The 26,123-nt window shown below is 33.0% G+C and overlaps 1 protein-coding gene and 2 long non-coding RNA genes across 4 annotated transcripts in view; 1 reads left to right on the forward strand and 2 right to left on the reverse strand.

Annotated features, from left to right (window-relative positions):
• The first annotated feature begins 283 nt into the window (after positions 1-283).
• Positions 284-4,746, forward strand: LOC148273051 (uncharacterized). 2 transcript variants are annotated; one of them, XR_015824702.1, is made up of 3 exons: positions 284-927; positions 2,538-2,679; positions 3,701-3,765. It is a non-coding gene; the product is annotated as an uncharacterized LOC148273051 (long non-coding RNA). The 2 variants fall into 2 exon arrangements; XR_015824701.1 differs by having other exon boundaries at positions 294-927; positions 2,538-2,658; positions 3,701-4,746.
• A 1,391-nt stretch (positions 4,747-6,137) lies between these two features.
• Positions 6,138-7,937, reverse strand: LOC148273052 (uncharacterized). Its single transcript, XR_015824703.1, has 3 exons — positions 7,571-7,937; positions 6,422-7,159; positions 6,138-6,276 (listed from the first exon to the last, which is right to left on the reverse strand). It is a non-coding gene; the product is annotated as an uncharacterized LOC148273052 (long non-coding RNA).
• Positions 7,938-9,798: 1,861 nt separating this feature from the next.
• polybromo (protein) overlaps positions 9,799-26,123 on the reverse strand; it is a 65,593-nt gene continuing 49,268 nt past the window's right edge. The window contains 4 exon segments of the mRNA XM_088239210.1: positions 9,799-18,197; positions 19,664-19,799; positions 20,430-20,512; positions 21,442-21,628. Coding sequence (XP_088095336.1) covers positions 17,930-18,197; positions 19,664-19,799; positions 20,430-20,512; positions 21,442-21,628 — 674 coding nt within the window. The 3' untranslated portion in view covers positions 9,799-17,929.

The raw sequence follows: 26,123 nt of genomic DNA on the forward strand, positions 1-26,123 counted from the left end.
CGTGGTTTCAGATGTGACAGGGTTTAACAAACACGCTGTATATTTAGATCATTCCACATGAATTATTTTTTTATTTATTATTTCACGAAAGGAAAAAAACGATTACCGAATGTTTTTTCTTATAAAGGACAAAAAAACAAAAGAAAAAAAAACCCTTTCCCTAAATCTTGACTCTGAATCAGATCTAGAAAATGTACCTTTGAATGAACTTACGTCCTCCAGCAGTGGTATTCTGATCACTCTCGACACCCACGAGATGATCTCGACTTTCGGACGAGAATATAACGTGGTGTAATTTAGGGATTTTTATTTTTTGAACGCGGTTAAACTTGGTTTTCCATATGGCAATTCTGATGATTACATGTCAAATTACGTAAATGAATTCGAACACATAAAACCAAAAATAATGATTTTCAATAGAAACATTGTTGTGACCTTAAGAACGACCCAAAATACTTAATTATGTTGAATTTACCAAACCTCAATCGTTATTTCTCGTTATTTAGACGGTTTTATAATTGACGTTTCATAGTTCGATATCTACCCGCAACAGCGTGAGTGTCGAAAATGAGAAAAAATACTCGTGCGCATGCGTCACTGACGAGATGAATATACCTATTACAAAATATAACGCTTTTGCTATCCTGATGAAAATTTATAACGTCTGCCATGTGGGGTATTTATTTTTTCTACACGTCAAACTGTACTTTTTATATTGCAACAATGCAAAACATAAACAAACATACAGTGACAGTTCAACTACTTTTGTAAATGATAAGTATGCCCCGGATCTACATGTCCTTAGGGATTTTGTTTATTTTTATAGAACCTCTGTGAAATACCTACTGTACTCTATAGAAACTTGCATACGAACCACAGCGTCCCTAAATGTACATCTTGCGCGACAACAGGAATCATCATTTGAAGGTATGTTTATCTAATTCGATATTTTAATCAAACTTATATATTGTGTACGGTTTAAACCTACCTTACGAGTTTTTTCTCAAGTTGTTAATCATTATAATATTTATAAATTGTAAAAGGTTAAGAATAAGCTAGTGTTAGTAAAAAATAAACAAACCACCAAGCCGTTTTCCCGGGGACAGCCAGAGGATATACAACACACATGCGTTTGCAGTCATACAAAATCTCATGCATATGTGCTGATTTTTCCAACTTTTGAAGTATTACCATATCCGCATGTGGTACTGCAATACCGCTACTGCGAACTGTTAGTTTTAATTGTTGATATTCGTAATGTAAATAATTATCATGCATGTAAATACTTATCGTTTCAGCGGTATTTTTGTTTGGTTAAAATCGCAAGTAATATATTAACAGCTTTTATGTTCCCCTTTAATTTTTTTTTGATAATTAGGCTTCCCGCCCACTAGGCAGCCCGGCTGCCGCAGTCAAAATTTTGCGCAGCCAGTTAAAGCAGCCAGCCTGACGGCCAGTCCAAATAAAATGGATGTGGAAGATGTTTTTGTTTACATTTTATCTCGTAAGAAACGCAAACCAAAAAGAAGATATTGAATTCATCCTTTACTTGAAAGGGTTCATTTCAAAATTATTTTATGGATCTTCTGTATCGAAAATCATTGCAAATTCGTTTCATAAAATACTTCTGGCTGTTACAACAAGTGCGCGGAGACTGAGGCAGTCACATACATTTGCTTTGTCTCGTTCTGGCTGCAGGCAGCCAGTTGGCTGCCGTGCACGTCAAACGCGTTCTTATGGCTGCCGCAGCCAGGAATTCTTGGCTGCCTAGTGTGCGGTATCTAATAAGCCGTCATATGTAGTATTAGCTGCCGCAGCCAGGCTGCCTAGTGGGAGGGGAGCCTTACAAAGTATTGCCGTACCGCCCGTACCACTGATGAGATCCTTCTCAAACAATTTGTTGGGTTCGGTCATGCCATCTCTTTCTTGGTCTTCTTTGTTCATTAGTCTTCCTCATAATTAATATTTATTTTATTAGTGGTTTGGTGGTGGTATTTCAATTTTATTTATTCATATATATGTACATTACAAAATAGAACATCTTAATTCACACATATAGAAATAATGAAAATAAAAAGGTAAAATTAGGTATTTATAAATATAACACAGGTATACATAATATCCAGAAAATAACATGTTAAAAAAGGAAGAGAATCTTGTAACGACAAACTCCCTCAGAGACGTGAAAAATTACAAATGTTTATTAAGAAACAATGAAAGACAATTGGACATGCATACACATAAGATATTTAATTTTGCTAAACCCATCACCCTTTATAATAGCTCACAGCATGTGTTATAAAAAGGATACAATATTATTAAGGTTATTGTAATATAATATAATTTATGTTATGAATAGTGGTGTTAAAATATACCTTTGTACTAAAACAAATATTATATCAATATTAATAATAATAGTAGTAAATAGTAAGCTCTATAAATGTCTAGACTTTTAATAATATTATCTTCTAAAAAAAATCTCATTCTCTTTTAGAACATCTGTAAATAATTTAACCTTTAGAAGTGTATTTTTTCAGATTATATTAAACCAGTAAAGCGGATCCTTCAAAGGGATGGTATCGATTGGCTCTTTAAATTTATGCTGTAATGGAATATATGGATATCAAACTATCGGATATATTCGTCATCTGCTTGGAGGTGGGACACGTTGTTTATTAAGTAATTCAAGTTTTTTTTGCACTCTTGAAAATTCTCATTTTAAATTGTAATTTACTAAAAAATGAAAGTTAAGTGGTACTTAAATTCACAAATCTGAAATAATCAGTAGCAAGATTCGTCGCTACACCTTTATGACTGATATCTTTATTATAAAGATAAATCTAAATAAAAAAGGATACAATACTTCAGTTATTATTATATAAATTGTAATATATATATTTTTATAGTTAAGATACCAGTCTGGGTATTAAAGATGTTGTAAAAACAATGAAATATCACTACCTACACAGTTATTATACATTTGTATATTATAATATCAATCATCATTTATTTCCATATTAAACTATTTATTAGATTTGCTTTAAATAATACCCAATTTGTTATTTTTTCAAATGTTTTTTTATTACCAAACAGAATAAGAGCCAAAGTACATAAGAATTTTTTAAAAATAAAGTAAGTACTATTAAAATATCTTATATTAGTTTAAAATTCATATTATATTAAATATTTTCTCTACAGCTCACGTTGGCATGTCCTAACAAAAGGAAATTTGTCACCATATGGAAAATACAAAGTTATACCATTACATATGACACCGCTTATATCATTTTGAATATTTAGAATTAATCAGCTTACACATATTTGAATTGCAATATCATAATCACAATACCTACAGACAACTTTATAAATATTACCTTTACTGCATAATAATTTGGTCTGAGAAATAAAACATATAAATCACAAAATATAGCCTTCAAAGTTTTTTTTTTAAAAGGTTTAACAATATGCGGAATAATTAAGGTGTTTGATTCTTGTGTGTACTGATGAACTTTTGTACAATATACAAAAATATGTATATTGGCAGGTTTATTGCAATACCTGATGAATAACTTCCAACTTACCTAAATAAGATATATTTTACTATTTTAAGTGCTTATTTTAGTATGTCATTTTGTACTAAATATAAATGTAATTAAAAATGTATTGTAAATTATATAATTTTTTGTTTTTTTATTTTTAGCAAAGAGGAAATATCAAATGTTGCAATTTGGTGTCAATTTTTAACACCTTTATGATCATCTGAGAAAATGGGAGTAAATATGTGCCAGAGCAGAAAAGCGGACTACAGAAATGAGTCTACAACAACTACATCAAACACTCAAACCTTTTCTCACAAATGTAGAGCATTAGCTAAATTCTAGTTAGTTTTTTGTAGTTTTTTTTATTATTTTATACCTAAAAACTTATAAACTACAGTGCAAGTACTGTTATTGAAAAAATATTTTGGTGTTTTAGTTTCCTTTTCACACGTAATTAAAATATAGTCATATCTCACACATAAATATTTAAACACATATTCTAAATATAAGGAACCTTAATGTGATCACTTTCACCGGGAGAAATAAGGGCTCTGGCCAAGAATTGTATTTACTTTAGTTTTAGTTAGTTAGTTTTACGAAAACAGTACATTTGAAATTATTTTTATTTATATTACCTTTTGTTACAAGAAAATGTATTCTCACATCCTCTCAACGCGTTTGCTTATCATGCAAGAGGTCTCAGGTTCAGTTCCTGACATGGTAGACATGAAATATTTATTTTAAAAGGTGATTTTACAGTACAATATTTCATAGTCCCTTGACTGGCACCCCAAGCGTACGATTGATCATTTTTTCTTTAAGTAACAAAAAGATCAAGATACGCTGCGATTGGTGTACCAATGCAGTGCCCTATGCAATTAGGTGCGGAATTGAAATGATGATGATGATTACCTGCATTTATTTATTCTACGGTATAAAAATTCACTATATATTTTTTTAAAAGAGATTTGTGTTCTTATGATTTACTTAAACATTTAATTTTGAGGGCCATTTTTGACGAGTTGTAAATAACTCTCTATTAGAAAATAGGAATCAAGTTGGGATAGAATGGGATTCTAACCTTTGAGCCGTAAGTCCATGACGATAGTCATAGGACCACAACCCGATTTAACTCAATTGATTCACAGTTTACATATTAATGTACTGATTTTTTTTAGGCTGTTGCCATAATAATAAGCATAGGGGAAAAAATCTAGTGAAATTAAAATAACAATATTAAAGTCCAAATAAAATGTTAAATACACATAAAAATTATAAAAAGTTACAAAAATTAAATTTAGTTGATTAAAAAAAAGTTTTTTTTTTTACTTTATTAATTATTTGTGCATGTTGTATTCACATTTAATTCATGAAAAATTTCTAAACATAACAAATTGTGATATTATACCAATTTATTGTATTGTTCATTATTTGTAAGCCATAAAAAATAAAATAAAAACAATCTTAAATGTTAATATGCATATTCAACATAACATTTAAAAAAAAATAATACAGACTTTATGGATATGGTACCATAGTGAAAATAAATAAAACAATGTTATGAGTACGTCCAAATACTTGCGGACTGGCTGGATTTCCTCCCTAGGGAGAAATAATTTAATAAAATTCAATTTGTTGCAACAGAGAGGGAAAACATTTTTGAGAAGGGAATATGGAAGTCTAGGCATTTACAGAGCTTATGGCCTGTCATTCATATCATCCGGCTGAAATCACCTACTAGGCAACACCTAAAAAAACAATTTTCCAATTCTTATACTTCTTCTTTTACCAGTTAGTTAATTCAACAATGTTTTGAGTATGTCCAAATTTTGCGGACTGGCTGGATTTCCTACCTAGGGAGTTATTCCAATCTAAATTTGTTGCTGGATGGATGAATCTCACCCACATGATAAAGGTTTCAGCTCTTTTACTTCACAAAAGTCAACAGATGGAAGAGTTGAGGAAATTTGGATGTTTAAACACAATAAGTAAAGTGGCCGCTTAAACCAGCCAATGACAGGTCAAAAGCCCTGTAAATGCCTATACTTCCATATTCTCTTCTCAAAAATGTTTTCCCTCTCTGTTGCAACAAATTTAGAATAAATTGATTAAATATATTATGCTCTATTATTCCTTTATGGCAACCAACAATGAACTCAAATTCTGGGAAACATAATATTGCATACCCTTTGTCCGTGTCCAAGCTGACAAAGGAAACAGACCTGTTTGAAAAATGAAAGCAGAGCCCTGGACGAGCGTTTTCGGCTTTACGGCAACTCTTATGTAAATTCTGGAAAAGGAAATTGGGTAGAGATATGTCTGCCTCGTAGGGTAGTAGTCGGAGCGTTTGCCGACCGTGCTTGAGGTCCCAAGTTCGATTCCTGGCAGGATCAACAGAAAATATTTATTCTTAACGTTCACTGCAATGTTTGAGTCCCTGGAATAGCACCTGAAGTGTAAGATTGATCACCTTACCTTCATGTAACCGATGATGAAATATGCTGCATTTGATGCGCCAATGCAGTGCCCTATGCACCACATGGTGCGGATAGGGAAATGATGAGATACCTTACACAACCTTAATGAAAATAATTAGTGACTTTATTTTTTGGTTTGACACCTTTTAATAATTGAGAATGTCAGAAGAATAAGTATATTTCAACGATATGGGATCAAACAAACAGATCTTGCACTGGTTCATTTTGTACTTACACATTCAGAGATTGTGACAGCAAATCTGAAATAAGGATTTAAAATTTATATGCATTTTGATTTGATATTTAAACCTTAGAGCTTCAATTATAATTTGAGCAAAAAATGTTCTTGCATGTATGATTCATTATGTTATCAGTATACAGACATATAATTACAGTATTACTAACCATTAGAGCGACATCTTGTCCCAAGCATTGAAATACAATAGACTTTCGCACATAATTGGTTCCTGAAAATGTGTGCGAATGTTGAATGTTCGAAAGTCGAGGGATGTAAAAAAGATGTATTTTTTAATTAAGTTAATGAGGTGTTTAAGTGCTTTCAGGTGATTCTTTATAAATTTTTCAAGAGTTAGTTAAATACTTCCATACTTTTTGTTTTCTTGATAAAGAGTTCTATATAATAACATGCTGTATTTAATTTTCAAAATAGATAAGGCTTCATTCATATTTTTTACTGTCAAAGACAATTTTATCAGCTTTTTCCTTACATTAACTGTGTATTTCATTTACCAGTTGTTGCAATTAAGCAGTCATTTGACAGAGGTTCTGAGTGATATTCAATTTACTCGTTAACATCTTCATTGTTGAAGTCCTATACTATATCATCTGTGATAGTTTCCAGAGTTTCTTCAAAATTCATCATTTGCGGGCATAATTGTTTACAGGAACCTTTCATTTTTTACTTTTTTATTTCAGCCCACAAGTATCCAATATTGCTTATTGCGTTCCATATATTATAATTCTACTGAAATTGTCTTAATGTAGGCACACCTTCCCTGTCAGTTTCCTTAATGACCTGATTCATTATTTTCCTCATAACATATTATCTTAACATAGTTATCACTAGTTAACTGAGGGAGCACCTGCATGGAAGCGAAGAATGTTTGCATTATTGATAAAAATCTGTAAAAAACATAATTTATTTAAATGCCTGAAATAGTGAATTACGCAAAAGTAGAAAGTACAAAAGCCGACGGCCGACCGTATGTCTTTGGGAATACTAAACAATCAATCAATGCATCGTCTTGTCATTCAATTAGCTTCAATATGGCAATCTTTAGGAACCTTTATAGAATGATTAAGATGCATTAAATGTGTATCCCGAGTTTCGTACGATAATTTATGTATATATAAATTAATAATTAATATAAATTAGAAACGAATTTAGTGTTAAAATATAATCAACACCGACTGACATACTCAAACTGTGCCAGATCTGGATCGAGGAAAAAAGACCTCAAATCGATCTGACTAATATTTTGACAGTATATTACGTGTTTAAATTGATTCAATGTATTAATTACGAGTACTTACCTGTATTAATTCCGTTATTTTTGACAAAGACTAAAAATGTCCCGACAAATTAAAAAAAACTTACGAACCTCCAATTTATGAGCACAAATGGATTTGTCGTAATTTGTATAATGGCGTCTTTTGAGTTTTTACAGATGACGCAATATATTTAATTGCCAATTTAGTAGCTCACAATAAAAAATAAACATACATTTTTAAAAACGAAACATCTCGCGGGTCGCATGTTTGACGTTTGCCAGATTTACAAGGTTAGTTTATTTGTGTGCTGTGCGCATGCGTGGTTTTAACGATACCTATTACGAGATTCGTTCAGGATACCAAAATGATTTTAACGAGGTAGAGAGGCCCACGAGAGTGGTTCAGAATACCACCCCAGCACCCTCAAATATTTTCTACTCTTTTTTGACAGACTGGCATTAACACCAATCTACATACTCGCCTTTGCAGGGAAAAAAGATTGCTACCAGATGAGGCCATCAATAGGCAAAAATGTACTGGGCTATTATGTTATATTTTTTATCACCAGGAATTAATTTAAATATTAAAGTTAATTTTAAATATAGATTTCACAAACAATAATATCAGTTTAAAAATAACTGGCCTATAGTTCCCTATTTGACTAGGTTTGCAGTATCATAGTATATTATTTGTTTATAAGATATATTGCAGATTGTATATAGACTGGTGTTACATACTGCTAAAGTGATGATGTCAAATAACCCAAATTAATATATGATATAATTTTACTTATTTAATACCACCAAGCCTGAAGAAAGTTTGCTAAACTAGCATCCCCGAAAATAGTTTCTGTCATTTTTGACCAATCTTTAGCCTCAAAATTTTGGCTTGATAAAAATAATGTGTACTCACAAACGTCAATAATATTTAATAGCATAAAAACATGTAATATTTTAGCGTAATAACTCTAAAAACAGCTATCAGCAAGATATAAATTGAACTGAAGTAAAGAAAAGTCACTTCGTAAGTATATATTATTTCGAAAGGTCTAAAAAAAGGTCCTGTATTTGTCTAAAAAAATGTGGACGAGCAAGAAAGCCTCATCGTCTAATAATCAGCACGTTTGCCTACCATGTAACAGGTCTCGGGTTTGATTCCCGACATGGTCGTCATATAATGTTTATGTAAAAACGAGGAAGACCCAGAAAGGCATGGCATGACCAAATCCAATAAATACTTGAAGATGAATGTGTCAAATGTTGGATTAATCGGCGTGAGTGCATGAGTAGATGTACGAATGTAGAGGAGACGAGATTTGTATGTAACGGCAGTGATGTAGCATTCTATCCTTTCTGCCTACCCCTATGTGGGAATGGAGCGATGGTTTGTTTATTTGGGATTTATTTGTTCTGTTCTTCGCAACTGTAACTTAATTAAAGCATTTTATCATCACGTGCAATGGCATTTTTCTTAGTGTCGCATCTGATCATTAATCAGCAAGCCAAAGTCCTTAAGGTGGTAATCACCCACGAATCCAAATGCCGACTTCGAGCTTGTAATTACAAGTCTATTTATTTAATTATATATTGTTGTTTCACTATTCCAGAATTCAAAATGGTGGAAATTAAATGTTCTTTTCCTTGCAGGTGTTTGTCGTCACGAGGTGCAAATTGAATCTGATGAAACAGGCAGTGATTTGGTGGACATCACAATACAACCCGATTACATCATCCCAGAGAACGGTTCCTCGCGGTATATTCACATCAAGGGAGACAACGAGGAAAGCATTTTCAAGGAATCTGACATATGAATCTGTCTCTGTGTATTGAGCTAAAAAATGGCTGCTAGAAATTGAGAGATAAAAAAAAACATTTTTCTCTTTAGCAGAATAAAACATAGTATGTTTATATTTCGTACATGAAATATTTATAATTAACTATGCAAACACTTTTTTGCCGAATTCTGTGTAAGGCGGACAATAAGAGCTGGAGCCTGCATATTGATAGCATGTTATATTTAAATATATTTTGTGGATGTTTAGTAAATTCCGCAACGTGTTATAGTGTCGATATCGTTATTTTTATTTGATTTGAGTATTTTATCATAGCGGCAATTCAAAATAATGCGTGTTTTTAATTTATGTATTAAGCATCGATCCTTTAATACACATAGACGCGTCCTGAGCCCTCAAAAATTAATTGAAGCCCAACGCGTATTTAGTCATTATTTGATCGCCAGCCGGGTGTGATGTGAGCTTGATGTTTAGAATCGAAACCGAAATGCTTGTGTTGTGAAAGCGTTCAAAAACCAGTAGGATAAACACTGTAAAAATAATCTCATCGAATGCATCTCTAGTATTTATGGGGTCATAACCGGAAGCTCTATCGTCCCCAATTCCACCTCAATCACAAGAAAAACTTCCTTTCCAGCTGGGTAGTTTCAGACTGGAATAAATTACCAAGTCTAGTTGTCCATTCCATTTTAGTCAACCAGTTCAAAAACCGTTTGGATGCTTTTTTTGAAGGAAGAAGAATGCAGACAAAAAGCAGTACACGAGATATAGGCACATCAGCAAAGGCTACCTGCCTATAACAAATGATAATTATATATTTTTATTTTAAAGGAATAACCTGCTAAGCCTCTATTTTAGAGGCTTGTCAGCAGGGGGGAAAGAGGGGATATGGAAGGAGGTAATAGAAAATACACCATAACACCCAGACCAATTGAGATAAAAATCTTTCAGGGATTTTTTTCTTGCAACTGGCGGGAATCGAACCTGCGACGCCAGTTTCACAGTCGGCCGTCTAACCAACTGCGCCACGACGCCTGAGAGTTTGTTTATTTATAATAATAGTATAAATAAACAAACTCTGTAACTATGGGTACGTTTTTGTGTCACTACTTTTAAAAATATTTTAATCTATAGGGCGGGCATATTTGTATTAATAGGTTGATGATACCAAGTGTTTGATTCATTAAAATTTATTGCAACTGAGAGAGAATCTTTTTCGAGAAGGGAATATGGAAGTCTAGGTATTTACAGGACTTATGATCTGTCATTGGCTGGTTTAAGTGGCCACTTTACACACTGTAACATTCACCATTCTGCCCATGTTCATATTCCTTAAATTAAAACAGCTAAGCCCCTTATTGATTTGGATAAGATTGAGCTACTCGTTATTATGCCATATTATAAATAGCATTAGAAAATATTTTAATAAACTAACATAATCAGTTATTGTATCTAACATGTGGACAATGCCCGATACACCTTCAAAATAAAAGGAAATTTATGAAATGTCAACTGTATATCGCGGGGTGATTTCTACAACTAGGTAACTTCAAAATCAGCATTTGTGAGTTACTAATGAATGTAGTGAGTTACATAATAGTAAATGCTACAAATAGATAAATCGTGCATTCAATAATATGATTTTAATGAATCACGACTTGCCTATTTGTAGCATTCATGGAGGAAGATACAAATATGTGTTTTTAATGGGTAACTCAGTTAAGTTACCCGCTTACCACAATATTATATTAGTTGAAGACGTGATCTCTTAAGAACTGTATTGAATACTTACATGGTAATAGTTGATACAATAAATTAGTAAAATTTCCACCCTGATACAAACGCTCATAGTGAGGTATGTAAATCACAAAACCGAAAAAATATTTTAATGTTATTCAATAAATAAACTACAGTTGAGTTTTTATCTTGGTAGTGTTGTGATTTAAAATAATGGCACATGTTAAAATCTCTCATACGTGTTAATATTTAACCCCTTTTAGCTAAAATTTATATATTTTATAATTATGTCTTGTATAGTTTGAAATATTGTCTATGGTTTCTCTTACTTCATTCTGACATTATATTACGGCAAAAATTTTACAGCTTTGCTTTTTTATATATCGGTGGTCTAAACGTCAAATGTGCTGATATTTTAACGATAAATGTTATATTATATGATAAATTAAACGAGCATGTCATCCCATTTACACTCACTAGAACAGCGGTTCCCAATTTTTTTGGCTATGGAACCCTATTATTGATCTACCTGTTTTTGGTGGAACCCCATCTCGACAATAAAAAAGTAAATTGACAAAATTGGTATTTTTAAAACCCACAACACCTTATTGTTTACATGTAATGTTAGACTTCAAAAGAAAGACTATATTTTGAATTATAATTTAAAAAACTACTGCAAGAATGAAATTTTTTTACAGTTTTACTTATAAAAGCTCTAAAATTACGTTTAATGTCTGGCAATTGAATACGGAGATCTGGGGCACCATCCAGTCTAATTCTGAACTTGCTTTAAGTGTTTTCTACGATAATACACCCTTACTCACGAAACCCCAGGGTTTCGCGAAATACCTTTTAAAAACCCTTGCACTACAACACTAATTTGTCATCTCTTTCCATGTCGTAGTTGCATATTCATAATAAGTGTCATGAAAACAAGGACAAAAAAGCAACTTGCGAAACATTAAACTGCTCTCCTGAATAATTACCAATTCTGAAATTAGAACAAGACCATCGATATAAGACTTACTTTATAGTGTAATAAAAATATTATAATCACAGATAAAAAATACTATGACTTTTAGATATAAATTTTTCTAAAAGTTTTAATTGCAATATTAACCAAATATTAGTTACTCTTATAAAGACTAGCACGGTTTTTACTCCTATTATAGTACCTATTGTATATTAGAGGCATATGCTAACAAATTAATAATATAATTTATTCCCAAATAGATTAAGTATAGTTACACTTTTTTCATATGACTGCATTATATAAAGAGGATGCGCGGTATGACTTTTCTTCATGCAAACGGATTCCCGTATCTTCGCACTAGAGCGATGTTTCTTTTTACGCTCTATAGATATCCACCATTGGCTAGGACCATCTTCTTCTTCAGCCTTCTGTCCTCCGCTGCTGGATATAGGCCTCTTCCATATCCTTCCGTTTTTTTAGGTCGGTTGCTGCTTGCAGCCAATTTTTACCGCCCACAGCAGCTTTGTCGTCAGACCATCTTTTTTGAGGTCTTCCGACGCCTCGCTTATTTTGCCAAGATCATCTTAAAATTTTAGGGGTCCATCTTGTGGGGTCTTGTCTCGCAACATGTCCTGCCCATTGCCACTTGGGTCTTGCTACGCGATCAATGATATCCGCTATCCTGGTTCTGTTTCTAATTTCCTCATTTTTTACTCTTGTCTCTTAAGTTCATACCAAGCATGGATCGTTGTGTGCATTTGAGCTTTTTTACATTACTTTTTGTAAGGGCCATGGTCTCTAATGCATATGTAGTCATTGACAGTAGGACCATATAAAAACCCTAAAAAGCCCTTTGTTATATCTGCGATAATTATTTTTGAAAAAATCATGTGTAGACACAGAAAATTTATTTCCGATACTCTTATCTTTAAAAAAAAAGTTATCAGTTCAGTTTTGAGGAAGAAAAAATAGTAATATGAGATCTCAATTTTGGTCAGGCATAATGAGTCCGACATGCAGTTATCTTTTTCGCACAGTATTCGAGGAGGCATCCGCGAGTGAGTGGCAGAAAAATTACCTATTCATCAAACCGCATATCCTCTTAAGGTAGAAATATTTTTCAAATAGTACACATATATCATGAAGATTTCTGCACACATTTTTGACACAATGTGTTTTAAAAGATAAAATTTCTAATTTTTTTCTTTCTTCAACAACAATCATTATCGATACTAAAATGTTGCTGCTGTTGTAGTTTTAAATGTTACTATTGCATAGCTTAAAAATGATTAAATGAATATAAAGTGTGTATGATTTCTGCGATGGACATAAACATGTTAGGCGTGTTACTGTTTTTACTAACTCCATTACTAATGATGTATAAATATTTGCTTCATATCTTTTTTGGGCACATTATTTCTAAATGTTAACAAAAAAACACCAAATATTCCTTAAATTAATGTGTTGTGATTGTGTATTCTTATGTGTAGAGATTCGAGCGTAAAAATATTAAATGTTTTATCTAAATCTACTTAGGTGATGTAATTTTTAAACTTTTTGTGTGTGTAAAACTTAAAATTCTATGTGTAGTATTTTGCGTACTTCATATATTTAATCTCCTTTCAAGCATCGCTATAAAATTTAAATGTATCTTTAGTTTTAAGGTCTTTATATTATTCATTACATAGATTAGTGGGGGATTATGGTTATAGGTTTTTAAAATCTAAATGTTTTAGGGACCCTGAGCCGTACAGTGAATATCCGTATTCTAGTCAGAAATAGTGCAAACCTACATGTATAAATTAGTAATAAACCAAAGTATATGTTTCAAAGTTACCAAGTTGTAACATAATATAATACTGGCTATATTGGTGAATATTATCGGATTTGAAATATTTCCCAAGTACCTACCTACTCATTTGATTCATATAATTTTAAAACATGGTCACACCAAAATCAGATGTCAGTTTGAATTCGGAGGTTTGAATCACAGGGGAGTAACTACAAAAAAATTAATTGTGAGGTAAGTTCAGTTTCAATAATCCCATAACCATATTTTCTGAGTTTCATAGGATCAAAATCTATATTTGCGTTTATCACAAAACCATATTTTTGTAGTTACATCCTTGTGATCCTAAACCCCGAAATATGATTATGGCATTACAGAAACTAAGCTTAACTCACAATACATATTTTTGTAGTTACCCCCCTGTGATCCTAAACCCCCGAATTTGTGTAGGAAGATACAGACTGTCAAAAAAAATAGAAAATAATTAAGGGAGCAGTGTGTTCTTTAAGCTTTTCTTTTATTGTAACATTTGGAAAACAGTAGTGCTAAAAAAGAATGCCGTGACCTTGTCATATTCACAAAACAAGCCACTTATAATTTAGTGTTGCCAGCATAAAAATCAGTTATGTTCTGATTTTTACCTGCTTTATTTTATTTTTCCACCAAGAACTTTCACTAACTTGAATATTTGATGTTTGGCTAAGTGCGAAATTATCAGTACAATATCAGTTATGCAAAATAAAAACAGGTTTGTTAATAGTGTACTAAAGAGTGAGGGCATCATGGCAAGTTATCTTTTACACGCTAAATTCACACTTGAGGTGTCTTTTATGAAGAGGCAGTGTACAATTATTTGATTATATATTCCCAAAATGCCAGTATTATATATTATACAATGTAATGTTAATGTGTGAAGACTTAGAGTAGAAACAAAAAGAGCTTAATCCAATATTTCCACATAGTGTGAGTACAATTGTTGCAAATTTTAATATGTATTCTTACAGATATTTGTATATATTTTACCACTGTTGCTAATGTTTCATGTATTCATGAAGCCGTGTTCAAATTATAAATATCGTGAACTGTGAAGTATGTGTATTGTAATTATGTACTTAAATTTGGCGTTGTTTTTAAAGATAACTGTTATTTGAATTAATAACTTTTTATTGTGATTGTTTAACTCAGTTTAAGCGGGCTTATTCAAATTTAATGTCTGAAGTGGAGTGGTAAACTGAAATTCTGATTTCGTGTCAGTGACAAGTGACAGGACAGGTAATGAAAAGAGCTTACTGTGTTATAATGGGAAGGTAACATTTATCTTCAATTTTATCTATAAAGTAAAATTAAGTTTTCTGTATAAAAAATAGAAATATGCATACATTTTTTTTCTAAACATGTTCATTTACAGGATACTGGCGAAGATACTTTAAATTTTCTTACAAATATACACATTTTTGTACATAAATATAAATTTTACTTTATACCGTCTCGATACCGATGAAGATAGTGGTTGTAATCGCGGACCTGGATTCAAACCCGGGACCTCGAGCATGATAGGCCTAGGTGCCAACCACTACACTATGAAGCAGACTTTTCTCCACTTGATTTCCAAACAGTTTTAAATCCTAACATTGGAAACTTTGCTTTTAAGAGGACCAGGGGTTGTATTCTGAACGCAAAATCGCATAGAAAACACATGTTTACACGTATTTATGTCTCTTTATGCGCAATTCCGTTTAGAATATCAGCCCAGGGTTGTCGAGAATTGTTAAAAAAAATTAATGGTTCTAAACTTGTGTATCTTTTGTTCATTTAGTAATATTTTGACAAGAAATCTATTCTCAAGATTCATGTTATATCTATCGAAACCGTGTTTTGGACATTGTTAGGCATTTTTATTTTAATTATGTTTATTCTGAGATTGATTTGAACTTAAACTTAATTAACCGTCAGTATTATTATTTAATTTTAAGCGATTTAATGAGCTTTTAGTATTTAAAGGAAACTGGGCGAAGGTTATACAAAATAATTATTATTCTTATGTAAAAACGTAACAATCTTATACAGGAATGCAGATGAGACGGCCATTGTTAAATTAAAAATAAGGAATATTAGAATTGTCAAATCTGTCCAAATTACAACGGAAATGAAATTTTCAGCCCTCCTCTTTGTAATCCATGGTCCGATTTATTTTTCCATAATTTTTTATTATTATGTACTGTTCATTTTTAATGCTCAGTGTAAAGTTGTAATCCTGATATCGAAATATTAAATAAATTATTATACCTACTCTTGTTTTGTTTACTTTTTATTTGTTTACTTTATTGCCAAATTGAACCGGCAGTTAAATTAAAAAAATATATTTAACGACAAACCATAATGCCGTTTCCACAGGGGTAGGCAGAGAGGATTTTACACTCATTCTGACTTTTGACATGTCCATCTTCGAGTGTTTCTTGGATTTGGTCATTCCATGTCTTTCTCATTTTCTGCATCCATCGACATTCGCATAGTTAACATTTTTACACGTTTTCTCGCTGTCAATTCACTCTATAGGCGGTGGCACCAGGACTCTATTGTGAATGGCATATTTGCATACTGGTATATCATCAAGCTTTTATATTCCTTCTCAAAAAGTCTAGTCATTGTTGAGATACATTTTACACTTTGAGAACTTCTACTAAGAACTTTAATTAATAAACTAGAAAAAAAAGCAAATTTATTATTAAAATGTTTATTTTACAAGTAACTTAATTCTACTTTATATAAAATTATTTCAATACTTACTTTACTTTTTATACTTTTTACCTTCTGTTTTGTCCCAACGAACAAATACACAAAATATATGAAAGAGAATGGTCAGCCTCCTTAATTAACTGCTCTTCATTACTAACCATGATTTCACATGGTTGTTTAATTTGCACGTTGCACACTCTCAGAAGCACACTGTGGCATGTCTAAATTAGCCATTTGCAGGAGAGTAAAAATAAACATTAAAATTTGTTAATTCTGTAACTTATTTTATATTGACATTATAATGCCCAGTATTTTTTGTAGTATTTGCACACTAGACTGTCAAAATGGGAGAACACTGCAGTATCATAATTACTTCAGTGTTCCTCTCAATATTTTGAGGAAATTCAGCGCTAAAGGAAATCGGATATAAAAAATGAGTACAGGTAAATGTTTTTTTGTGTTGGTTCCATTTATGCCGATTTAGAATTACGCCGGTTGCTGCCAGAGTGGGGTTCCCCGGTTCGGCCGACACCAGACGACAGTAGACGCCGCGATTCTAATAGCAGACACACTTTTATACATTGTTTTATTCTATTACCGTGTACGCGAGCAGCCTATTGTGTGTGTGAAATTGTTTCCGAGTAAGTTTAGTTTTGTTTTTAAGAAAAATAAAAAGGTATGATTATATTTTTATTTTATTATTATTAAAATTAAAAGAATATTAAAATATTTGTAGTTAATGCTACGATTCTGCAAGAAAGGAAGCAACAATCAAAGCAAATGAAACTGGATGCTTTTTTCAAAAAAGTGTGAGAATTTAATTTAGTACCAACAAACTGGTGAGTTAAGTATTTATTATAAAAAAATCATTATTTATAACAAGATATTATTATTTATTTTGCAAACGAATTGAAACTGTATTTATTCAGTACATTTATAATTTATTTTGAATATATTATAGGATATGTATTAAATAAACATGTTAAGATTGTTCTTAGAATTTTGACACGGAACCTAACCTTAGGACAACTCACCGTAGAGACCTATGTGCGCAGTAATTAAAAACTTTTGAATATTCAAATGATGATAATACGATATATAAAATTACATACATATATATTTTGGCTTATTAATAAATAAATTTAAAAAAAAACACGGAACTTCCTCATTGATTTCAAAGAATAGTAAAGTTTGCAATATCACTAAAAAAAAAATCACGGAGATATGTGAGCATTCATAAATCGAAACAGCCAAATTTAGACTTGCACGACAGTATACATCTGGGCGTGTGTTTTGTTGAAATTAATTTTTCTGCAAATGAGCAAAAAATTATTTTCTAATGTTGGCATTTGGGTGCGTTTCCCTTCACTTTGGTTACAAGTTCTTCCCGATGGCGAAGGCGTCTTTCAGCAGCAGGTCCCTCAAGTTCCACATGGCCTTGATGACCTTGGGGTCGCTGTGCGGGTCCGCGCCCGCGCCCGCCATGCCGGAGATCAGCTCCTCGCTGAACCAGGAGCCGGCCAGGCGGCCGGCGGCGGGGGCGGGGAGGGGGACGGAGGGGTCCGCGCTGGCCGGGGGCTGGGAGAAGGTCTTCTCCCACGGAGAGATGTACTTCTGCTCCGAGTGCAGACCCTCGATGTACCTGAAAACAAATCAATCCATCAAAGTAAACAGAGAGGGTAGAATGCCACATCATCTGTATGGGATTTGAAGTGTTTGACATACTGGTTAGCGTTTAGTTCTGTGTACTTAGTGACATATTAATACAGATAGACATGTCCTGAGCCCTCAAAAATGATAACACTCATGCCCAAATGTCTCTCTTCGCCCGCCAGCCAGGCGTGTCGTTTAGAATTGAAACCAAAATGCCCGATTGTGACATGAAAGCGTGTAAAAACCTTTTGGATAAACATTGTAAAAAGGATTGTGTAACTTTTCATTAGTAAATATTTGTTCAGAAGTAATTTATTTTATTTTATTAATATATTTGGTAAATCTGCCTTTTACAAAAATTTATAATATTAACATATTTGGTTTAATTATTAAAAAAAAAAAACTACTAAAAATTACCTTTTACCCAAGATTTATAAACAAAAATTAAACTTTAAAATTATACAACATATTCAGTAGAAGTTTAAACAATTTATGAATAAATGTAAAAATCCAATTAAATAATAAAATATTTTAAAGTATGATAAAAAGAAAACCGCAAAATACTGTTTCATATAGCTGGGCAAAGTGGACAAAAAATTGTATGTATGATAAAATGTATAAATAAATATAATAACCATTCACCATCTTTGAAAAAATTCAAAAGATTTGTTCTATAGGAACAATACCATGGGAATAACTATTGCCGAGTTCATGAAGTCTGTTCAATACGGCATTACAAGTATACACTGTCTGTGAATTGTTGCTACAAAACGGTGGCAGCTGTCTAGTCGTTCTCCCAGGCACCCTGAAGTTGATGAGAGATAACAGTTCAGGGCAATCCCATATTGAATTAAAAATTTTGAATAAATTTAAAAGGTTTTATAATTTTTCTTCTGTCGTTAAGTTTTAACAAATTTAATGTTTTTTATAAAAAAAACGTAATTTAAAAATTCATGAGTGATTCTAAGTTCGAAAAGATTTGAAAAAAAGCTTAAAACAATTAATATTTAAATATAAATATTATTTCTTGTTAACGGCAAACTATGCCTAGCGGCATAATTGCGAATCTCTCGTCTTCTTTTTTATATGCCTTATGTAATTCACTTAGTATTATTTTATACATATTTGTATGAATTAAGACATAATATTTTACAATGCGCAACGAGGCCCTCGGGATCAAAGATGGCCAAAAGATCCCATACCTATTCTCGATAAAATTTCGACAATCTGTAATAGCAGTTTTTGATTTAAATATTTACATTTTTTTTTTTAATTATTTGATAATATTTGGTGCCATACTTTGAACAATTAGCCTAAAGGTTAACACAGCAAGAAAGGCTATTTTTGTTGTTGGCTGCTATTGATACTATTTTTGGCGTTTGGCCATCTTTCATACCGAGGATCAAATTGAATATATTTCCTTTATGGATTGATTGAGATTGAGGAATTAGTTACCTGATGTAAGCCTCCGAGTGTTGCACCCGGTGAGGGCGAGGGGGCACAGACACGAACAGGGGCTCGGGGGCGCCTCGCGGAGCTGCGGCCAGCGGGGACGCGCACCCCCGCACCGGGGACATCTGCGACAGGCTCACTGAGGACACAACACAAACACCGCATCAATCTAACTGCACTGAACAAACCCAAACGGACATACAACGATGTGATATCACACAACGATAAAGTTCAGTGCTGCGGAAAATTGGATATGAAAAGTGTTTTCTTTCCAAGGAGACTATGACGTAAATTAGGAACAAAAATTTTCTTCATACTCTGGAATAGGTCAGGGGTGGCGCATACGAATCTAGACTACTAATATATAGTTAGATAATTTATATGGCGCCATTTTTGTGAAAATCACCTAAAGGCCGCTGCACAATAAATAAATATCCCAGCCCGTCTTGCAGTTACATGGCGCATGGACGGTTGGGATTCTAGTTCCTCGTTTCCAATTAAGATCCATTTAAATTATAATATATAGGAGCTTGATTACAGCATGTCTTGCAGCTCAGAGCGCATGGACGGTAAGAAATCTAGCCCCCGTTTTTTAGCACATTTTTTAAATTGACAAAGATATTGATGAAATTAAAAAAATTAAATAATAATAAAAGGGAGCAAGATAACAACACGTCTTGCAGCTACTAAGCGTATGGACGACTGGAATTCTAGACCCCATTTACAAAACTAATGTAAAGTTTGATAAATAAATTAGTATTGTACGTACCAGTTTGTCCTGATGCCGTATTAGGAGTAGGGCGGTGCTGAACTACCGAAGGTTTGGCCTTATTACGAGATACCATGAAGCTTCTAGAAAGAAAATTTACAAAATATGGTCAATAAATTATAAAATAGCTATGAAAAAGTGGAGAGGGATTGTGCACAACCTGGGAGTAATAATTCACTAGAACAAAAGCGTTCCAAATTTTTGGTTTGGTTTTTAGTTTAACAACAAACGTGTAATGGACGGTTTCCATTTGCGCGTCCAATTCTCGACCCGAGTACCTACGGCAAGTTGTATTATTTATTTAATTATATATACGCCCAATGGGCATTTTAAGGACATATTTATACATAGAAAATTATTTTAAAGGAAAGTAGAAAGACAATGGTATATAGTAGACTCGGTGGGATTGGAAGCGGGAGAGAGGTGTTTATAATTGAATTTGATTCAGTCATCGTTTGAAAGAAGACAACTTGTTATCAAAGAAATCAAGATTGGTATGTTTGTTGGTAGACATAAGAATTCTGTGCATAGGGGAATGAAAACCATAGTTAGTTCTATGGTTATCGGTATGAAAAAGTAAGTTTTGTCTGAGGTTTCTAGTTGGGATATTTAATTTTATTGAGCTCAGCAGTTCAGGCGCATCAAACAGTGAGTTGAGAATTTTAATTAGGACTGGACTAGGTTGGATTTATTTCGACGGTCTTGAAGAGAAGATATATTTAAGCTAGTTTCTAACTCATTGTATGTATGTTGGTCTCTGGATAAGCCCAATCTCCAGCCTATCGTTCATAAAAATTGATGCTGAACTGATTCAATATTTTTGGTGTGAAAATCATAGTATGGAGACCAGATAACAGAGGAATACTATGCTACAAACTGTAGCAAACTTCGTGGATGATAATCAAAGAATGGTTTTGGTCCATTTTTACACGGTACTCCGTGGAACGTATCTCCGTGCAAAAAGAGGTTCCATTGTTTAATGAACTGAAATAGATACAGAAATAATTCTCACTTGTTTCTGTCGGCTTGGGGCACGTTCCTGCCGTTGCCCTTGTTGATGTGCAAGTCCCTCACGTGACGGGTGAGGCGCGGCATGTTGGGGAAGGGGGCGCCCGCCGTAGCCTGGCGCTTCTGGCGGGAGCAGCCCCTCCACAGGCACTGGTACGGCCCCCCGCCGCTGTAGTACTGCTGGATGTGACCTGGCCAGAGACGCGCGAGCTATTAGGAGGTTGCGCACAAACACAATAGCGCATAATGCAAAGAAAATGGCATTTCAATTACCTTCCTTGCCGTCGTTCTCCGATGAATCCGCAGAGTTGTTTAAAAAACATTGCGTTGTTACGAGGCCGGTCCCAGAAGTATCCGACCTGATATATAGATGGCGGTTCTTATTTAAAAAAAAAATTATATGGTCGAAAGTGGGTCGTGAAATAGCTGATATAATGTATCTATTAAAAATTGCCTCCGGTTCAATTGACTGTCCTGAACTACTATGCAAACTCTCTATTAATGTTCCTTCTGAAGTACTAAGGAAAAACCTTCTTGGGTTCTTAAAAGGGTGAGTTACTTAAAAGAAAATGGCCTTCAAATTTACATATCGCACATTCGATAAAATAGAGTCATAACTCAAATAAGTGGAATTCCCATGTGATTAAAAAAAACTAAATTAACACTAACTTAAAATAACGTTTTTTCCATCAAGTATTTTTGTTTTTCTGTTCAAGTTATGCCAATTTGTAATATATATTTAAGTTTGTATAATTAAAAATATATATTTTACAGAAAATCTTCATTATTATGAAGGAAATTTTAAAACTATAATTCAAAGTTCATTTTATGTTGGAGAATATTTTTTAACTTACTGTGATGCTACTTGTGAAAACCTGTAATTGGCTTATTTGTAATTTATTTTGTTTTATATATAAGATAAATACAGCTGTTGGTTATTCAAATAAAGAATAAAGAAAGTACTGACATTAAAAAGTTAAAGTTTGAAGTTTCAAGACACTGCGTTGTTTAGTATTAGACGGCGATCAATAGTGAACGCTTGAGAATTTATAAACATGGAAAAAATTGATCACCGTTATGTGATAGGATACTTTTTTTTTAAAGGTCTCATTTCAACCGATATCAAGCCTAACTAGATTCTACTCTGGGAGTCTGCTCCTTTGTTTGCAACAGTAAAATATTGGATGACAGCGTAAATGAGGCCATAGAAGCTGCCAAGATGAAAATCGCACCAAATGAGGTAGCCATGCCAGAAATAATTGAGAAAATTCACAAAATGGTGTTGGATGACTGTTGACTGAAAGTGCGCGAGCTAGCAGACATGGTGGGCATTTTAAAAAGTGCTTTACATCGCATATTGACTAAAAAATTTAGACATGAGAAAGTTGTGCGCGAGATGGGTGCTGCATTTGCTCACAATATAACAATAAACAGTGTCGTGAGGATGTTTCGCAGCAATAAAGTCGAGTTTTTGCGTCGATTCATGACCATGGATGAAACATGGGTCATCTTTTCACACCTGCGACGAAGGAACAGTTAAAACAATGGACTACAAGGGGTGAATTGGTTTCAAAGAAGACAGTTCCATCTGCTGGCAAGGTTATGGCATGGGATATAATATTTATTATCTTCAAAAAGGAAAAACAATCAACAGCGAGTATTATGCAACCTTATTGCAGCATTTTGTGATAAAATCAAGAAAAAACAGCCGCATTTGACGAAAAAAGTGTTGTTTCATGACACATCCGTTATTGCAATGGCCAAAATCAGTGAGCTGAAGTTTGAATTGCTTTTACACACCCTATTCGCCAGATTTAGCCCCCTCTGATTATTTTCTCTTTCCAAACTTGAAAAAATGGCTAAAAGATTTGTCAACAGGTAAGAGGAGACTGCAGTTAGCGGCAATTTTGAGGAGTTCAACAGTTCTCACTATAAACAGGGTATCGAAGCTACTGAACACCGCTGGGAAAAGTGTATCGAGCTAAAAGGAGACTATGTTGAGATTTTTTTCAAATTTTTTGTGTTTTCTTTGTTAGGTCGATTACTTCTGGGACTACCCTCACTACAACAATATTAAAATGTCTTCATATACATACTCATCTTTTAATTTCTACGCACATTCGTGTAAGTAAATATTAGCATGTAACCACTTACCAACATGTGAATGTAATTCATTACATGTTAATGTAGTAAGAGTCCTGACAAAGGGACAGGTATGTCTTGAAATCGGCAGACAGTCAGTATGTGGTTACAGTCATATTTACTAACATTACTTGAAATTATTGACCTTCGGTGATCATTAGTCCAAGCGAAGAAACAAATTTGAGTTTCTGTAAGTGAAAAACCATCCCAACAAACCGTAATTCCCGCCATGCAATATTAGTCAAGGAGAAGTATGAAAGGTAAAAGGTTGTGGAGAGAATTTTGGGTGGAAATAAAATACATATAAATATAATATCATCAAAACAAAACTTTCTAGCGGCTACAAAGACACTAAGGTTTGAATAAATGTTGCCACTGCACATCTGTTCCTTAAATTTAAAAAAAAGGACCAAACTTTTTACGATTTCCCCTTTATTCGATTTTTATTTTAGTCACATAATTACTTATTTATGAAGATGTCATATCTATACAACTAATTTTAAATACCAAAATACACACACAAAACACTGGTATCTGTCCAAGGAAATAAAAAAATTTCATAAAATAAATTCTACTATACAAATTTACAAAGAAGAAAAAATAAACAAATTTGAGATTCCAAATACCAAAATAATATCAAAATTCCACACACGTCATGGTCAAAATAGTTTTGTTTTCAAAGGAATAACAAAATTATAATAATCTCCCCAATGAACCAAGAACTATTAAAACTAATTATCACTTAATAAATTCAAAGTAAATTTAAATAAATTTTTGAACCCAAGTAAAAACAGCTTTCTACTTTAATTAGTATTACTGTATTATTACTTTCTATTTTTCTCTTTATTTTGTGTAATATATTTTTTCTCATGTACAGGCCTCGTGGTGTAGTGGTCAGCGCATTTGCCTATCATGCGAGAGGTCTCGGGTTTGATTCCCGACATGGTTGACATGAAATATTTATTTAAAAAATGTGTTTTTACACTAGAATATTTTATAGTCCCTGGACTGGCACCTGAAGCGTAAGACTGATCATCTTACCCTCATGTAACAAAAATGATCAAAATACGCTGCAATTGGTGTACCAATGCAGTGCCCTATGCACCATTAGGTGCGGAAAGGGAGTGATGTTGAAATTATTACCGAGGACTAAATTAATATTTTTTAAATGACACAATCTTTTTATATTCTTTTATCAAACAAACAAACCGTCACCCCATTACTCCGTAAGGGTAGGCGGAGAGGATAGAATGCCATATCTACATTTATACATCTCACGCACACGCACCGATTATTCTGACTTTTGACATGCCCATCTTCAAGTATTTGTTGGATCCGGATGCCATGTCTTTCTCAGTCTTCTTCGATTTCTACATCCATTAACATTCGCATCGTAAATCTTTTTAGCCGTTCTTTCGCTGTCCGTTCGCTCTACATGTCCAAACCAACACAGCACTCCTTTGGTTTTGTCAATAATGCTTACCTCAGCCTTACATAATGTACAGATCTCGACCTACTGTACATAGTTTGACCACTAAGAGATCGCATTTTGACAGAATTCAGCCTACTTTCATCGTTGTTTTTCCAATTCCATACTTCGCTCCCGTAAATCAGGATCAGCACCAGGACAGGATGTTTGAGTATATTTAATATTAGCTTAGACGATAAACACTGAACTCCGCCGGTATCTGAAGGCTTTGAAAATCTACAAAGTTTAAACATATCGTTGATTTTGCTGCAATTTCGGAAACAGTGTACAGCGGCAACATTTGTCAGAATCCTTGTTCATTTCTAAAGATTCAAATAACTAATTATTCATTATTTTTATTAAAAAAATAAATAACAATTTAAAGCGTAAACTAAACTACAGCAGTTAAAAAGGGGTCTCATCAATTTCTTGTAAACTTATAAAACTAACTGAAAAGGCGAGTGAAAGTTTCACCAAACTAACTACGCCGGGAACTTGTCTATTTGTGAAATCATTTCCTGACTTGAAAAGTGCTACTTTTTAGAAGTACAAACATAATATGAGTACTATATATATTCTTTTTCTGTTGATTTAAATGATACTCGTATTTTGTTTTTTTTTTTTAATACTACTATATTTTACTATTATTTTGTTGATTTTAATGATACCACTATTTTGTATATTTGATTATTTGTGATTCTTAATTTGTATAATTTATATTTTAAAAATTATTTCTGATTATCTTTTTGGCATTGTATTCTTCGGAATTTGATTATTTATTACATTTACCTTTTTTTCTAGATTGTTATTCTATGTCATTATAATTTGATCTATTTAATTTTACTATGTATTTTTATTGTGGCTTGACACGGCCATGGCCTAAAAAGCCTTAATAAGTTCATAAATATTTAATTTTGTAATTTTGAATGAATAAATAAATTATATGATTTGTAAAATTTGTCTGTAAGTAAATTTTGTCGGCCTCCTGGTGCGTGCAGTCAGCGCGTTTGCCTACCATGCAAGAGGTCTCGGGTTCGATTCCCGACATGGTTGATATAAAATATTTGTTATAAGGG

Source organism: Micrasema longulum, unplaced genomic scaffold (assembly GCF_059751315.1).
Source record: "Micrasema longulum isolate JH-2025_06_02 unplaced genomic scaffold, ASM5975131v1 h1tg002094l, whole genome shotgun sequence".
In the NCBI taxonomy this organism is placed as follows: Eukaryota; Metazoa; Arthropoda; class Insecta; order Trichoptera; family Brachycentridae; genus Micrasema; species Micrasema longulum.